We start from the raw sequence: 17,032 nt of genomic DNA, 5'->3' as shown, positions 1-17,032 counted from the left end.
CGCATTTTTATCTAGCTATTAAAATATCCAATATCCATTCCAAATATCGATACTTATATTTTACGTTTTTTATAACGCGATATTATGACTGACACCGAAATAAGAAATCGGGAAACTGAGAAAATTGTGGTTCCACTCCCGGCTAAATTTCATGCAGATTGTGGTAAATTTTATGGTAAATTGTGGTTCGAGTCCCGGCTGAAATAAACTTCTTAGTTGAAACATTTAGCTGATAAATAGTCGTTCAAATCTCGGTGAAAAAGTCTATTTTGGCCGAAAACTTGAATTACAATTTTTTATTGACTCTTATTATATTTCGCTGCGAATCGTAAAATAAATGTTATTCATTTGAAATTGACAATTTTTATTCGTCATCAGTATCATATCTTAGTAGCATTCTAATTACATTAACACGTATCTAATTTGAAATATAATTATCTATTGAAACTAAATTGTTTATTTATTTAGTGTTTTATACTTAGCTTGCAAAACAGACTTTATTTAAGAAAAGTTGCATTAAAAATGTCATAGTCCCCGTATCATTACGCTTCATTATTACGTATCATCATTATTGCGCTTACAAGAGCAGAAGAGCGATCGAATATGATCGATTTAAAATCTAAAAGAACCGTCGAGAAATTTATCGGAAAAACATAAAATACGATATAAAAATGGGCTCTTACCGTCATGAACGATGGCAAAGACAGATTGAACTTATCATTTGTCGATATTTTACACTCTAAATTACAAGCCAGTGCCATTAACATAAATGTACGTTTTATGGACGATCCAAATCGATACCATTCTTCATGAAACGCCTCTTCTGTCATGTCCTTGCTCTAAATCGAACACAGAAAAATTACATGAGAAGGTACGTTACATTAATCTTTTAACTGGTCATGTTTCAGGAAACTTGAAATTCATCCCAAAACTAAAACAACTGTTTTGTCTGAGAACGGGAAAAGCTTACCGCATCCCGCAGCTGCTGCAAGCAAAGACACAACATGTAAAACTGTAATACGGAGCCACACGTGAACGTGACAATTACAAATCCTTCTATAAAAGTTGTTGCTAAGACCTGCGGATACATGTGCAAAGGATTATCCCTCATATCATCGTTCTATAACTGATACGGACAAACGTATTTTTAATTATTCGTAGAGAGAGAATCAAGATAAATTGTGCTACTTACAGTGCCCAACATAATACCGATAAAACAAAATCGTAAGACGCTGTTTATATAAATCATACTGAAGCTCAAAGACAGCAATTGCCTTAGCAGAGCAGATAAGCTGAAATAGAACTCCAATACGTACACGTAAGATAAGTACAACAGAATCTCGACTTTTGTCACGTAACTTTTATTCAAATTCACTTGAAACGTCATCGAAATGAATTTAAAATTCGAATGAGTTTAAAAATAGGAAAAAAAGAATAGGACATAATATATTTTTTTCAAAAAGAATACACAATACAGTAGAGGAATTGATGTTTCTCTAAGTAGCAAATTCAAACGGAGTTATACCGACATGCCGCTCTGCCGATCTACATACATCTTCTGTACATGGATAAGTGTAAACAACATTTGTCCGTTCATTTACCATTGCACAGCAGTATAATGCCGACACAATGCTTTCATCTCCTTTTCCGTCCATCCATCTGCTTCGAGGCTCGATTGTTCCATTTTACTTCGTAGATTGGCATCCCGAAATATCGCGGCGAGCTTCTTGGCGGTATAACGATATTGCGCCGTCATCATCATCACCAGATGTATCATATAAATATCTACGCTGCCCTTCTTTAAAAAAGTATACATGTTACCGATCAGTAGGAAAATGTTGCCCATGAGGAAGACCCCGACCGAAAACGGCTGCTTGGAGAAGACCGCTGGTATCCTGTAATCCTCGTAACGGAAGGACGTCTTCTGGGAGACTAGTAAAAACGGTACGCAGCACCACAAAAAGACGGACAGACTACCTGCAAGCCAGTAGAACTTGAGCGGAGCGTTCATGGGCTGGAAAATCGTCGTTACGACGTTTCTCATGATCTCGTCTTCGTTACGCAGCATTTCGTTCAGTTTGCGAATTAATCGATCCACCAGTTCTCTGCGGGCGTAAATTCGTCCGACCATGAAGAATATTTCGATATTGACCACGATGACGACCGTGCCGTCTATCAGAGCTTTCTCCCACGGCACCATAACGAGACCGGGTATCAGGACGATTATTTGCGCCAGTAGAAGCAGCCATATCAGAACGCTGTATAATTTCCATGCGATGGAAAATCGCGAGACGCCCGATTCCAAAGGTAACAGATTGCCCGAGAGAAAGTTTGCGTGAATATTCAGTGGGTTCAAGTTTCGAAAGTCCATTTTTGTCACAACGCTTCCTTGTGAAAAGCTTGCTTTCGATTATTCGATAGAAAAAGAACGGATGCTTGTATTTTTTAGATAGATGTCACTCGATAGGAATTTATCGTTAAGAAGCATTATTAAGCATTATCGTTCAGGCAAGACATGTGAAGACTAAGGCCGCAAGCTTGTGCGTTCTCTCCTCCCACGGGTACAAATACGACCCTTTTTTTATCGCAATTCGAAATTAGTTCTCGGTCAACTGTCCATCAACTATTCTATTCCTATTGCTACTTATTATTCCGACCGAGTTGCTGTATTTTTGCTTGCTTGTACTTTGTTGTATTTTTGCTCGTTAATACATGATGTGCGGTCAAACGATGGGCGGGACCGGTTTTCTTGCATCCGATAGCAAGCAAGAGTATCGACAAAGATAAGGATATACTTACACTGTATCTGATCTGCTCGACAGACAACAGGAAGTTTCTACTTGCCTTATTATAAGACGCAAATGAAAGACTTGAGGTAGTAAGAGAATATCGCGGCAGTGGAGACGATAATTAAAGAGGAATATCCTATTCAATTGTCATCTTAATACCATCGATTAATATCTTTCTCATTTTTTTCATCGCAGGGAAGAGAGACTATAAGCTTCTTTGTAATCGTTCTCCCTCGTCGAAGCGGCAATTATCTTATATCGTTTCGCTGGATATTGTGGAGTAGCAAAATTCAAAGATATGTTTGTGAAGCCTCGCTCTGTCTGGCTTTATTGTTATAGGACATGAGTTAATGTGTGTGAAGTTAGCATCGCCATTTCGTACTTTCGCAAAAAACGAAATTGTGCTGAGTTGCGCTAGGTTTGTGCCACGTTGTGCCGCAAGAACCAATCACCTATCTCAAAAAACAAAACGACAATTAAAAAAAACAATTTTTTGGCCAGCATCGCCCTTTTGTTTTTTCGAAAAAACAAAAATTGTGCTGGCTGCAGCCGCTGCTACTGAAAGTTGTGCCGCAAATATAAAAACTCTATTTCTTTCCGTTCAAGAGAAAAAAAATATCAAAGATTTCGAATTTAAGATATAACGTTTATTCCGATCGGACTTATACAACGCGAGATACAGATAACTAAAGCCATCTATTGGAAAAATAATGGATTTCTTTTTACTACACCTGATATCTTAAATTCGAAATATTTGATATTTGTTTTCTCTTGAACGGAAAGAAATAGAGTTTGTATATTTGCGGCACAACTTTCAGTAATCGCGGCTGCAGGCAGCACAATTTTTGTTTTTTCGAAAAAACAAAATGGCGATGCTGGCCAAAAAATTGTTTTTTTTATTGTCGCTTTGTTTTTTGAGATGGGCAATTGGTCCTTGCGGCACAACGTGGCACAAACCTAGCACAACTCAGCACAATTTCGTCTTTTGCGAAATTACGAAATGGCGATGCTAACTTCACACACATCATGAGTTAATCTAATTTAATCCGCATTTAATGTGCTACGAAGTGCATCCGTGCTGTTTCTATTATTTGCCTAAATAAACCACAATAGTATATGACTTTGCTGCTACACTGCTGCTAAAATCTGAAGGTTAGTTGTTGTTTTTATTGTCGGAAACGTATTAATTATTTATATTTTAGTAACCGATTTTTGAAAAAATGGAATCGAGCGTTATAACAATGTGACACATAACACATGAGTACATAAAGATGTAGTTTTTACGTTTAATATCATATAATACATTTACATTTAATATCTCTCTGATTATTGGTGTTATATTTTAGTGATTTTGAAATCAATTAACATGTGTGCATTATTTTGTATGATATTATCTACTTGCATTAATTTTCGTCCACTTATAAATTTAACGTCATTTCTGCAGTTTGCAATACAAAAATTTTCATTCAAATCTAAAAATAATTCATTCATATCTAAGAAGGCTACGAGATGTTTACATCTTTGTTGTTCTTCTCGTTCATAAAAGCACGAGGGCAATCGAGTACGATTGATTTAAGATCTGAAAGGTCGCTGAAGACTTATCGAGACAGATGTCAAATATTCTTCTGATACATGTAACATAAATTCTTACCGACATGAACGAAGACAAAGATAGATTGAATTTATTGTTTGTCGAAATTTTGCACCCCAAGTTCGTGCCCAACATCATTAATAGGAATGTACGTTTTATGGGCGATCCAAATCGGTACCATTTTTCGTGGAACGCTTCATCGGTCAGGCCTGCGCTCTAAAAATCAATCATAGAAAATGGTGCGAGAGGGGGGGGGGGAGAGCAATGAAATATATTATAATTTTTTAATAACAATTTTCTCTCTTTTTCTCCTACTATGTCCTATGTCAGAGCGGTTGGAATTTATTTGAAAATGAAACAACGACGGTCGACGAAGATAATTTTGCTTGAGGGATGGAAACTGTACCCTGTAATGAAAGCTTACCGCGTCCTGTAATTGTTGCACGCAAGAACACAATATGTAAAACTGGACTATTGAGCCGCACGTATACATAAAGATCGGGAAACCTTCCAGGAAAGCCGCCTTAGGCACCTGTGCATATGTACGACGAAGACTCATTGCTTGTTATAATTTGGACAAATAACTATATATTTATGCAATTCGTACAGAATATATTAGATATACCGTCAGATAATAATACCGTCAGTTGATTATGATGTGACCGTAGAATAATTAGCGTTGATTGTATTACTTACTGTGCTCAACATAACACCGATAAAACAAAATCGTAAGACGCTGTTCACATAGATCATACTGAAGCTTAAAGACAGCAATTGCTTTAGCAGAGAAGATAAGCTGAAACAGAGCTCTAATATGTACAAGTAAGACACGAGATTGTGCAACACACTTTACGCAACTTGAAATTCCATCGAGTGAATTTCGTGAACAAAGCAGAGAAAATATATAGTTTTAAAGAATGATTAAAGCGATGATGCGTCCACGGTTATTTTTCGAGTGCAAGAGAAAAATATAGTGCAGTCGAACATTAGAAGCCAATCTTGTTTTCTTTTCTATTGATGCGTATCTCTTCTAGTCTCCTGAACACAGACAAATTTGAGCACAATTTTTGCCCTACTACTACTACTTACTGTAAAACAGCAATGTGATGCCGGCACAACGCTTTTATCTCCTTTTCCACCCATTGATCTACTTCAGGGCGAGATTGTTTCAACTCCCCTTGTAATTTTGCATTCCGAAATACTGCATTCAGCTTTGTGGTGGTATAACGATACTGCGCCGTTATCAACAGTACGAGGTGTATCATGTAAATATCCATTCCGCCTTTCTTCAGAAAGATATAAGTGTTACCGATCAGCACGAAGATGCTGCCCATCAGGAAAATCTCGACCGAGAACGGCTGCTTGGAGAAGACTGCTGGCATCCTGTAATCCTCATAACGGAAGGAGGTCTTCTCAAAGATCAGCGGCAGCGGTATGCAGCCCCACAGGATGACGGACAATCCACCTGCCACCCAGTAAAACCTGAGGGGTGCCTTCATGGGCTGCAGGGTCGCCGTCACAATCCTCTTCATGGTCTCGTCCTCGTTGCGCAGAATGTCGTTGATTCGCTGGATCACTTGACCCACTAATTTTCTGCGCATGTGAATCCGCCCGATATTGAAGAACACCTCGATGGTGAGCACAGCAGTGACCGTGCCGTCTACCAAAGCTTTCTGCCGTGGCACCATGATGATACCGGGGATCAACACGATCACCTGTATCGCTTGAACCAGCCACATTAAGGCGGCATATAATTTCCACGCCATCGAAAATTGCGAGTCGCCCGGGGCTAAGGGTAGCAAGTTGCCCGAAAGCAAGTTCGTGCGAACGTTCAGGAGATTGACGTTTCGGAAGTCCATGTTGTGCAGCGAAGCTTCTTCGTGAAGAAGGATTCAGATTCCTATCGGACGTTCCCTACATAAATTTCACTCGGCTCGATCCATTAGAACGCATTTAATACCGGACACGCAAGGATAATGTTGGTAAAGTCTCGTACGTTTTCGCCTTTGCGCACGATCTCACGTCGCGTGTCTTCTCTCCCTGCGACGGCGCGACGAACACGCAGGCCTCTTGTATCGTGATTCAGAGACCGTTCGCAGTCAATTGTAGATCTATGGTCATTCATTATACCCCACACGGGGCCGCGCATCTTCTTGGCTGTGGTTAATATATACAGACACGCTGTCGCTCGACAAACGAAGACATTTCACTCCTTTCGATGGCGCTTGAAAATATCGGCGAGAGGAAATGTCTGTAATTTATCGTTGGTGTTTCCCGATAGACGACGACGGACAATTTCTACTTGCTTTGTTATAAAATGCAAATAAAGGACTTTGTGTGCAAATGTCGCGGTACTTTATCGCAGAACAAAACTATTTTTGTCATTTTGTTTATTGCGAAAAAGAGTGGCTATAAGCTTCCTTGTAATCAGCCTCGCGTAGCGAAGAGGCGATTATCTTATAGCGTTCCTAGCGGACATTATCGAACAGCAATATTCGAAGACACCGCAGAAAAGACTCACGCTGTCCGACTTCTCGTTGACGTGAGGATCTATCTAGGATAATCCGCGACGAGTTACTAGCAAAGCAGGCTAATTCACAAACGGAATGTCTGTATGTTGTTTCTCTGTACATCGCAGGCTCATTTTTAAGATTGGTTGTGTTAGAGTTTCTATTGTTAGAGAGTACGTTAATCTCTTAATGTTCATAAATGATTTCTATGGGATTTTGAAGCAAATATTAAACATAATTGTGATAAATATTTTACAGAGGAAAAATGTTATATAAATATTGTATTTTTAGTAACACACTTCTGGCTTGGTTACTAATTGCACTAATAAATTTTAATTTTTCCAGTTTATTTCTCGTTCGATCAGAAATTGTGAATTTTAATATTTTTATTATAATAACATGCACGATTACCATAAATATTATTTTGCTTCCTTCACTGTTTAACTGTTACTTTTAGGATTAGAAGAGCGATCGAGTACGATTGATTTAAAATCTGAAAGATTGTTAAAAAAAATCTCAATAATTCGTCTTAAATCGCTAATGATAGTATTTCTAGTAATTACACGTGTGATCAATACGACGTACAATAGTACAAAAATCTCACCGTCATAAACGAGGGAAGAGACAGGTTGAATCTTTCAAAAGTTGAAAGTTTGAACCCTAAGTTACTAGCCATTATGATCAACATAAACATGCGTTTCGCGCACGGTCCAAATCGATACCAGTCCTCGTGGAACGCTTCATCCGTTATCTTCGTACTCTAAACTCGACAGAGCGGAGTAATACGCTATCGTGTAGTTGCATTCTATTGAATGTAATGTTTAATCGTCCGGCACTTGAGAGGTTTAATTCTACCATACCATATATCTCAATATTTATTTAAAAAGTGAACTCGAACACATGCATCTACGAAGCCTAACACTTGTTTTATTTGGCAAAATTGAAAAGCTACACGTGTTTCGACGAGACTTACCGCTTCTAATAATTTGTGGACGGAAGCACATACTACATACAACTGGACTATCTCGCTGCATGCGAAAGTGCAGATTGCCAATCTTTCGACGATAACTGCCAATTCTGCGGACGGTATCTAAAGTTTCACACGACAAGATACATCGTTGCTATATAATAATTGATAATAATTCGTGTTAAATGCACAAAACGTCACGCTTTTACCCCGTCATTGCAAAAATATCCTTCAAGTAATTAGCTTTAAAAAATTAATCGAGATTTACCGAGAGTATCATAACAGCGAGGAAGCAGAATCGAAGCACTCCGTTCACGTATATCAGACTGAAATTCAAAGACAGCAATTTCTTCAGCATTAACGTTAGTCTGTAACAGAAAAACATTTCACGAGAAATTTTAAGGATTTTAACCAGCTGAAAAAGAAGTTTCATCTTTTCCTGGACAACTTCTCGAAAACGTCGCTTACTTTATGGCAGAGATGTGATGTTGACATAACGTTTTAAGTGCCATCACCATAGTGCGACCTGCCTTCGAGTAGTCCTTGTGAAGATCCTCGTAATCATCCAACTGGTTACCTTCTCGAAATATCGACACAAGTTTTTGAGAGGTGTATAAATGTTGCACCGTTATCAACAACACCAAGTGAGTCATGTACATGTCCACGGCGACTTTTTTCGTGATAAGATATATGTTGTTCAACAGCACCACAACGTTGATCAGTACGAAGCTTGTAACGGAGAACGGCTCCTTGGAATAAACCACCGGCGACTGCAAATCCAAGTAGTAGAAGATATTCTTGTGTAAAGTCAACGGCAACGGTACGCAACACCACACGATGGCCGCGACTGTGCTGACGACCCAGTAAAACTGCAGCGGAGTTTTCATCGGCTTCAGAGTCATCGTCAACACGTCCTGCATCATCTCGTCCTGAATGTGCAGGTTGTCGTTCAGTTTGCGGATCAGCTCCTGCACTAGCCTCTTCTGCGTGTAAATTCGTATAATTATCACGGACACTTCCATGATGATTACTATGCTGATCATGCCATCTTTCAGACTCTTGTCGCCCGGCACGAAGAAAAAACCGGCTATCAAGCCGCACAGATAAGCCAACACAAATGACCAACCGACGACGCTGTTCAGTCTCCAAAAGAACGGAAACGACGAGTCGTCGCTGCTCATCGGCAGGAGATTTCCAGAGATCAGGTTCATCCAGCGATTCAGCTTACTTATATCTCGAAAATCCATACTGCTCGATGGAGATTACTCTGCGAAACTGAAGATATAACGGCCGAGATCGCGATCGATTCGTCCATTTCTCCACTCATTCGTGCATTCTCACTGAACGTGGCTCAATTCATACTGTCTTCCAGGTGGGTCGTTTTTCGGAACTTGAAGTCCTCGACTTGCTTGACTGGTCGAATTCGACTAGCGGAGTTTCTTTCCCGTGCTAAGATAAAGTTTCACCGACGTAAAGAGAGACGGTATAATTATCGCACTATAATCGTCGCACGCTCGTTTCACATAGTAAATGAGGGCTTTTAGTGCTACGCTAGTCTGATATTAGCACATTTACCCTCGTCTCGTGTTCCGTGGTCGACGCTTGTTGATCTACTCTAAAGAAACGACATTCGAGTCGTTATTTAAATGTTGCTCGCGGACTTTGAACGATCCATTAGATTTCTAGAATTTTTTCTCCATCTGCCCTTCGTTCTTCATCAATATATAATATCTGCTGACTGTTTGGCAAAACGCTGACGTACGTTCATCTCTGTAATTACTCCGTCATATAAACCCGCGATCATTAGCCCGATACATTGAATATTGTACATCGTTAACATACATTGTTAACAATATTAGCGCCCTCGTCGTATTTAATAATTTAAGAAGACTTCGTGTATAATTCTATGAACGTTAAAAAATCCATAAATATGTCATCATGATAATCGACGGCAACTTATCCGAGCACGTGAATATCCTGTTCACTTACTGTTTTTCTCCTGTTCATAATAACGAGCGACCTATAAAATTATAAATTAGACACTTATAAAGTTAAGTAAACAAATTCATAATTATTTTTCTCTAAATTAAATGTACTTCCAAGAGAGAGAGAGAGAGAGAGAGAGAGGGAGGGAGAGAGAGAGAGAGAGAGAGAGAGAGAGAGAGAGAGAGAGAGAGAGAGAGAGAGAGAGAGAGAGAGAGAGAGAGAGAGAGAGAGAGAGAGAGAGAGAGAGTTATATTAATTAACCACATTATCGTATATTTATGAGAAAGAGATGATAAAAGGGTACAGTTCAACATGTTCATTCCAGAAAATTAGTTTCAATCTCAATTCATCTCTGCTGCAAAGTACGTCGGATAATGAAAAATCTAAATCGTTTAATAATTTCATTTTCGTGTGCTTTAGAAAACTAGTCATCATTTTCTCCTTTCATTGTGTCTCGTGATATCCTACTAGTTATAAATTTTCGAACATAACAAGATGTACAATTGAGCGAACAACTCTTTCTATCGTCACTTTTTAATTAGTCCTTAAGAGCAGTAGAGCTATTGAATAGGACTGATTTAGAATCTAGAACGTTATTCGACGAATTAATAACAGATGTTCCCTCTCGGACATTATACCATAAATCATAACACACTAATCACACACACACGTGCAGAAAACTTACCGCCATAAATGAGGGTAAAGATAGATTGAATTTCTCAAATGTGGCGAGTTTGCAATCCAAGTTATTTGCCATTATCAGCAATATAAAGGTACGTTTTACCGATGGTTTGTGCAGATACCATTCCTCGTGGAATGCTTTGTTCGTTATTTCAACGGTCTATATTACACAAAAATTGCAATGTTTACCTACTGGCACATTATTCTTTCTTTGGTATATAATTCTCATAAAATTTTAGTCATCTTAAATAATATTTCTAATATTTTGATTACGACAAGATTTACCATAGAGATTAATAATTGTTATACAAGTGATTTTTAAAATGCGCCAATGAGATACAAATTTATCTGTTACGAGATATAAAGAACTTTTGTAATAGTTTACCGCATCCAATAACTGTTGCACACAAGAGCACAGTATATAGAGTTGTACTATTCCACCGCTCGCGTACATGACAATTAAATACCCTTCTAGTAGACTTGTCGATGGTACCTAAAGTTTCATGAATCAAACATAGATAAACAATAAACAAGAGGAATTTACACGATAAAATAAAATAGCGTTACACTTTCGTCGACTTCGATCATTATCTGTTAGCTCGTATTTTCGATATGGAAGAGTTTATGTAATTTATATTGAAAATTATTACTCACTGCTAGCAACATAATACCAATAGAGCAGAATCGGAGAACACTGTTGATATATAATAAATTAAAGTTTAAAGACAGTAGCTCTTTTAGCATGGACATTATACTGAAATAGAGCCCATAAGATATATACATGTTGGAATAATATATTGTACTAGAGAAAATTTTACTGCGAATGAAGACTGTATATTGACGATAGTTAATAACGACAATACTTATCTATGTAATATTATACATACCACAATAAAATATTCTACATGTAATTTGCTTATAAATATAATTCGAAAGAAAATAAAGACCCTCATTGGCGAAGAAACGCAAAAATTCGGTAAATTTCAATTTCTTTTCAACATTCTCAGCGAATGTACTTACTGAACGATAGCATTGTGATGTCGACACACCGCTTTGATCTCCTTTTCCGCAGATAAGTTACTCTTTGGATAACTTTTATTCCCAGCGGGATCGCTGCTATCATTTTGCAATATTATCGAGAGCTTCGACGCTATGTAACGATACTGTGCCGTTATAAGTAGTATGAGATGTATCGTGTAGGTGTCCACGGCGACCTTTTTTGTGAAAATCAACGCGCTGCTCGACATCACGATGAGACTACCTATCACGAAAGAGCCAGTGGATATTGGTTCTTTGCCATAGGCGACTGGCATTCTGTAATCCACGTAAGAAAAGGAATTTTTCTTGAGGATCATTAAAAGCGGTGTACCGCTCCACAGTACTATGGACATTACACCGGCCGACCAATAGAACTTCAACGGGATCTCCATCGATTTTAGACTCGCCGTTACGATACTTTGCATCATCTCATCGTCCAAGTACAGAATTTCGTTCACCCGTTGGATTATTCGTTGCACCAATCCTCTACGCATGTGGATTCGCGCAACCACAAAGAGCACTTCTAGGGTGACTGCGACACCGATCAAGCCGTCCTTCAGAGCTTTTTCTTTCGGTACGAGCATGCACCCGGGAATTAATATGATCATTTGTATCAACTCCAGTAGCCATATCAAGCTGCTGTAAATCTTCCAAAGTATCGGAAACGATGATCTATCAGCGGTCATCGGTAATAAGTTTCCCGCGATCTTGTTCATCCGAACATTGAAAGGATTGACACTTTCGAAGTCCATCTCGACTGCTCTTTTCTTTCCCTTTTTTTATACTTTGAGTCGTTTCGCAAAAGCGAAGAAGCAAGAGCGCGGACGGCACGAGGAGGATGTTTGAAACTTTGCATTTATCCCTTTTTTACGTACGCAGCTCCGTCATCGTGTCTGCTGCTTTCTGTCGATAGGATGTATAACACTTCCAACAGATACTCTGTATAATTACTCGCGGACTTTGAACTATTGATCACGCTTCTCTTACCCACTTCTTCTTTGTGCACTTTATTGATGTATTATTTTACCATGCCAGACGCCGTATGACAGCCTATGAAGCCGTAAGCCGCTTTTCGCTTGCTTCGCGATATTACTTTTGTCGCAATTGTCGCGGTGAATCTTGTAATTATACAGTGGATTTTACAAAGGTTCTTTGTATTGTGTCGTGCGGAGATAAAACAGCTTGAGAGTAAAGAGAATGGACGATTATTTGCCCATCATATAGCCCATTGCATTTGTTTCGCTTAGTAGAGGGCTGATACATATCTGTAAAGATGTTTGCAATTACTAACGGCAAACAGGTCATTATCTTATAGCGCGTCGTTTGATGAGCCAGTGAAAACCACTCGGAAACCTTCAAAACTGCCATATCTAATGCAAGCGTCATGGATGGAATACTGCAACACGTGCTGGGATAAGCTAATATTCTTCTTCGTAAAATGAAGTATCTTGAAATAGTATTACACTCTTGTTCCGGAGGGCCGAGGAATAATTAGACTTTTGTACATCATGGAATCCATTTTAGAATGAGTGAATATTTACCTTTTAATAACTACTACTTTCGACTTGAATTCAAGACGATTTGAAATATATAGCATATATAAAAGATGCGTACATACAGATGCAATTTATGCCGCAAAACCAATCTTTATTTAAGAAGATACTGAAATTTTTGTCGTATAAATAATCATTATCAGCACTTAGCACAAAGTTCGACGATTGGGTATCAGCAGCACCAGATATATCATGTACACGTCTACTTCGTGCGATTGTAAACAGTGCCGAGGAGCACCACGAGGCTTCCCATGAGAAACGTACTGATAGTGAACAGTTGTCTCGAAAAGACGACTGACATACTATATAGTCCTCGTAGGTGAAGATATTCTTCTTGAAGATCTCCGCAATCTATTCTAAGAGAGTTGCTCTATACTAAGAGACTATCGCGAACACGGCGATCGTTCCATAAAACTTGAACACTCGGTACGTGGTTCTTAAGGTCATTTGGACGACGTTCTTCATGATCCTTCGTTGGCTCCCAGTATACCGTTTAGCTTATCAATACATCATGAGAGAGACAGAGAGAGAGAGAGAGAGAGAGAGAGAGAGAGAGAGAGAGAAAGAGAGAGAGAGAGAGAGAGTTATAATAATTAACCACAATCGTCGTATATTTATGAGAAATGAAAGATAAAAGGGTACAGTTCAACATGTGTTACAGAAAATTAGTTTCAATCTCAATTCATCTCTGCTGCAAGGTACGTCGGATAATGAAAAATCTAAATCGTTTAATAATTTCATTTTCGTTTTGGAAAACTAGTCATCATTTTCTCCTTTCATTATGTCTTGTGATATCCTGTTAGTTATAAATTTTTTGACATGACAGGATATACAACTGAACGAACAACTCTTCCTATCGTCACTTTTCAATTAGTCCTTAAAATCAGTAGAGCTACTGAATAGGACTGATTTAGAATCTAGAACGTTATTCGACAAATTATAACAGACGTTCTCTCTCATACATTATGATATAAATTATAACACACTAATCACACACACGCACAGAAAACTTACCGACATTAATGAGGGTAAAGATAAATTGAATTTCTCGAATGTGGCGAGTTTGCAGTCCAACTTATTTGCCATTATCAGCGACATAAATGTACGTTTTACAGATGATTCGTGCAAATACCATTCCTGGTGGAACGCTTTGTTCGTTATTTCAGCGGCCTATATTATACAAAAATAACAATGTTCATCTATTGAAGCATTATCCTCCGTCTAACAACTCCGTCTAATTCTCATAAAGATTTCAGTGATCTTAAATAATATTTCTAATATTTTTATTACAACTAGGTTTATCATAGATATTAATAATTGTTATACAAACGATTTTTAAAGTGCGCCAATGAGATATAAATTTGGATCTTATGAGATATAAAGAATTGTCATCACTGTTTACCGCATCTAACAACTGTTGCACGCAAGAGCACAGTATATAGAGTTCTACTACTCCACCGCTCGCGTACGTGAGAATCAAATATCCCTCTAATAGATTTGTCGACGGTATCTAAAGTTTTGTAAATCACATATAGATTATAAACAATAAACAAGAGGAATTAACATGATAAAATATAGGAGTGTTACATTCGCCGATTTTGAGCGTTATATACCAGCTATTTTCGTTATGGGAAAATTTTCGTAATTTATATTGAAAATTATTACTTACTGCCAGAACCATTATACCGATAAAGCAGAATCGAAAAACGCTGTTGACATATAAGAAATTAAAGTTTAAAGACAGTAGTTCTTTTAGCATGGACATTACACTGAAATAGAGCACACAAGATATATTGAAATAATATATTGCACTAGGGATAATTTTACCGCGAATAAAGACTATGCATGAGAATAATTAATAACGACAACAATCTATTTACATAATATTACACATACCGCAATAAAACATTATAATGTAACTTGCTTATCATTTAATACAAATTAAAGATTTGACGGCAAAATAACGCAGAAATTCAGAAAATTCCAATTTCTTTTCAAGATTTTCAGCAAATGTACTCACTGAACGATAGCATTGTGATGTCGACACACCGCTTTAATCTCCTTTTTCGCAGATAGATCGCTCGTCGAATAATTTTTATTGCCAGTGGAATCGTTGCTATCATTTCGCGAAGCCTTATCTCGAAATATTACCGAGAGCTTCGATGCTATGTAACGATACTGTGAGGTTATCAATAGCGTGAGATGTATTGTGTAGCTGTCCACGGCAACCTTCTTCGTGAATATTAACATGTTGCTGAACATGATGATGAGACTACCTATCACGAAAGTGCCAGTGGATATTGGTTCTTTACCGTAGCTGATTGGCATTCTGTAATCCACGTAAGAAAAGGAATTTCTCTTGAAGATCATTAAAAGCGATGTCCCGCTCCACAATACTACGGACATTATGCCAGCCGACCAATAAATCTTCAACGGGATCTCCATTGATCTTAGGTTTGTCGTTACAATATATCGCATCATCTCATCGTCCAAGCACAGAATCTCGTTCAACTTTTGGATCATTCGTTGCACCAATCCTCTACGCATGTGGATTCGTGCGACCACAAAGGCCACTTCCAGGGTGACTGCGACACCGATCAAGCCGTCCTTTAGAGCTTTTTCTTTTGGTACGAGCATGCATCCTGGAATTAATATGATCATTTGTGTCAACTCCAGTAGCCATATCAAGCAGCTGTAAATCTTCCAAAGTATTGGAAACGATGATCCATCGGCGGTCATCGGTAACAAGTTTCCCGAGATCTTGTTCACTCGAACATTGAAAGGATTCGCACTCTCGAAGTCCATCTGGACAGCTTTTTCTCCCCTTTTTTACACTTTGAGTCGTTTCGCAAAAGAAGAAGCAAGAGCGCGGACGAGACAAGGAGAATGTTTGAAACTTTGCATTTGCATTTAGTCCTTTTTCACGTACGCGGCTCCGTCCTCGTATCTGCTGCTTCCTGTCAGTAGATGTTTGCACAACAGAATATACAATTATTTGCGAATTTTGAACGATTAATCGTACTTCTCTCAAATACCCACTTCTTCTTTGTGCATTTTATTGATGTATTATTTTATTTACCATGCTAGACGTCGCACGACATGTCTTTGGTAGCGAGACATTACTTTTGTCGCAATTGCCGCGGTGAGTCTTTTAATTACCGCTCTTGATTATATTCGTCAATATTGTACAGTGGATTTCACAAAGGTTCTTTGTGTTGTGTCGTGTGGAGACAAAACAACTTGGGATTAAATACCGCGAGAATAGACGACTGTTTGCAATGTAGCGCACTGCATTTGTTTTGAGATAGAGGGTAGAGGGTTGATACGTTTCTGTAGAGCTGTTTGCAACTACTAACGGCGAGCAAGTCATTATCTTATAGCGCGTCGTACGGTATTTCAGTGCCTCAGGAACCATCAGAACTGCTGATCAAATGCGTGTTATAAATGAAATACTGCAACAGGTGCTTGGACAAACTAATATTCTTCGTAAAATATCTTGAAACAATGTTATGCTTTTGTTTCGGAGGGCCGAGGAACAATTGGACTTTCGTACATCATGAAATCGTTCTTAGAGTGAGTAAACATTTGCCTTTTCATTAAACCAGTTATGTCAATCTGATTAATAACTAAAAATTAATAACTCGACTTGATCGTAAATAAGCAATTTTTGTATCATATTAATATATAGTAAAAAAAAGTATTATTACATAATAGAAGAAAAAAAGAAAAAGAAAAAGTGTTGTAATAAACAGTTCCATTTTTCCAATTAATCTGATAAATATTAAATTAACACATGCGCACTTTTTTCCTTCTATATATGACGGGGCGCGCATATGTGCGCGCTTGTAATTGCACATCGCTGTTGCCTCAAATTATTAGAAAAAATACCAACTGATTACAAAATTATGACATTTTTT

At 38.2% G+C, this 17,032-nt stretch overlaps 5 protein-coding genes and 1 long non-coding RNA gene across 10 annotated transcripts in view; 1 reads left to right on the top strand and 5 right to left on the bottom strand.

Moving 5' to 3' along the window:
• Positions 1–446: 446 nt before the first annotated feature.
• LOC105190816 (uncharacterized) lies at positions 447–2,867 on the bottom strand. Its single transcript, XM_011153769.3, has 5 exons — positions 1,602–2,867; positions 1,193–1,292; positions 971–1,078; positions 684–839; positions 447–619 (listed from the first exon to the last, which is right to left on the bottom strand). Exons 1-5 carry the CDS (start codon positions 2,369–2,371, stop codon positions 578–580), a joined length of 1,176 nt encoding a protein of 391 aa, XP_011152071.1. The 5' UTR covers positions 2,372–2,867; the 3' UTR covers positions 447–577.
• A 1,201-nt stretch (positions 2,868–4,068) lies between these two features.
• LOC105190817 (uncharacterized) lies at positions 4,069–6,795 on the bottom strand. Of its 2 annotated transcripts, XR_003113935.1 has the most exons (4): positions 5,470–6,795; positions 4,805–4,912; positions 4,441–4,596; positions 4,069–4,368 (listed from the first exon to the last, which is right to left on the bottom strand). XR_003113935.1 is itself a non-coding variant. In XM_025305357.1 (3 exons), exons 1-2 carry the CDS (start codon positions 6,237–6,239, stop codon positions 4,852–4,854), a joined length of 831 nt encoding a protein of 276 aa, XP_025161142.1. In that variant the 5' UTR covers positions 6,240–6,795; the 3' UTR covers positions 4,069–4,596; positions 4,805–4,851. The 2 variants fall into 2 exon arrangements, 1 of the variants encoding a protein (XP_025161142.1); XM_025305357.1 differs by having other exon boundaries at positions 4,069–4,596.
• Positions 6,796–7,306: 511 nt separating this feature from the next.
• On the bottom strand, positions 7,307–9,898 carry LOC105190818 (uncharacterized). Of its 2 annotated transcripts, XR_003113936.1 has the most exons (3): positions 8,326–9,898; positions 7,495–8,225; positions 7,307–7,383 (listed from the first exon to the last, which is right to left on the bottom strand). XR_003113936.1 is itself a non-coding variant. In XM_025305359.1 (2 exons), the coding sequence occupies exons 1-2, from the start codon at positions 9,102–9,104 to the stop codon at positions 8,111–8,113; spliced, it is 894 nt and encodes a 297-aa protein (XP_025161144.1). In that variant the 5' UTR covers positions 9,105–9,898; the 3' UTR covers positions 7,456–8,110. The 2 variants fall into 2 exon arrangements, 1 of the variants encoding a protein (XP_025161144.1); XM_025305359.1 differs by lacking the exon at positions 7,307–7,383 and having other exon boundaries at positions 7,456–8,225.
• A 191-nt stretch (positions 9,899–10,089) lies between these two features.
• Positions 10,090–12,580, bottom strand: LOC105190819 (uncharacterized). Of its 2 annotated transcripts, none has more exons than XM_019844893.1 (5): positions 11,545–12,580; positions 11,179–11,278; positions 10,910–11,017; positions 10,529–10,684; positions 10,090–10,428 (listed from the first exon to the last, which is right to left on the bottom strand). In XM_019844893.1, the coding sequence occupies exons 1-5, from the start codon at positions 12,312–12,314 to the stop codon at positions 10,378–10,380; spliced, it is 1,185 nt and encodes a 394-aa protein (XP_019700452.1). In that variant the 5' UTR covers positions 12,315–12,580; the 3' UTR covers positions 10,090–10,377. The 2 variants fall into 2 exon arrangements, with proteins under 2 accessions (XP_019700452.1, XP_019700453.1); XM_019844894.1 differs by having other exon boundaries at positions 11,179–11,218.
• A 1,128-nt stretch (positions 12,581–13,708) lies between these two features.
• Positions 13,709–16,469, bottom strand: LOC105190820 (odorant receptor 22c). Of its 2 annotated transcripts, none has more exons than XM_019844908.2 (5): positions 15,136–16,469; positions 14,785–14,824; positions 14,518–14,625; positions 14,130–14,285; positions 13,709–14,032 (listed from the first exon to the last, which is right to left on the bottom strand). In XM_019844908.2, exons 1-5 carry the CDS (start codon positions 15,918–15,920, stop codon positions 13,982–13,984), a joined length of 1,140 nt encoding a protein of 379 aa, XP_019700467.2. In that variant the 5' UTR covers positions 15,921–16,469; the 3' UTR covers positions 13,709–13,981. The 2 variants fall into 2 exon arrangements, with proteins under 2 accessions (XP_019700467.2, XP_011152076.2); XM_011153774.3 differs by having other exon boundaries at positions 14,785–14,884; positions 15,136–16,468.
• A 181-nt stretch (positions 16,470–16,650) lies between these two features.
• The window catches only part of LOC112590016 (uncharacterized), a 32,550-nt gene continuing 32,168 nt past the window's right edge, over positions 16,651–17,032 (top strand). Inside the window, exon 1 of the long non-coding RNA XR_003113931.1 lies at positions 16,651–16,688. This is a non-coding gene — a long non-coding RNA (uncharacterized LOC112590016). The remainder of the gene's footprint in view (positions 16,689–17,032) is intronic.

This window comes from Harpegnathos saltator, unplaced genomic scaffold (genome assembly GCF_003227715.2).
Source record: "Harpegnathos saltator strain DR-91 unplaced genomic scaffold, Hsal_v8.6 scaffold694, whole genome shotgun sequence".
Classification (NCBI taxonomy): domain Eukaryota; kingdom Metazoa; phylum Arthropoda; class Insecta; order Hymenoptera; family Formicidae; genus Harpegnathos; species Harpegnathos saltator.
The sequence above is the reverse complement of the archived record's forward strand: the minus strand, read 5'-3'. Positions and strand labels throughout refer to the sequence as shown.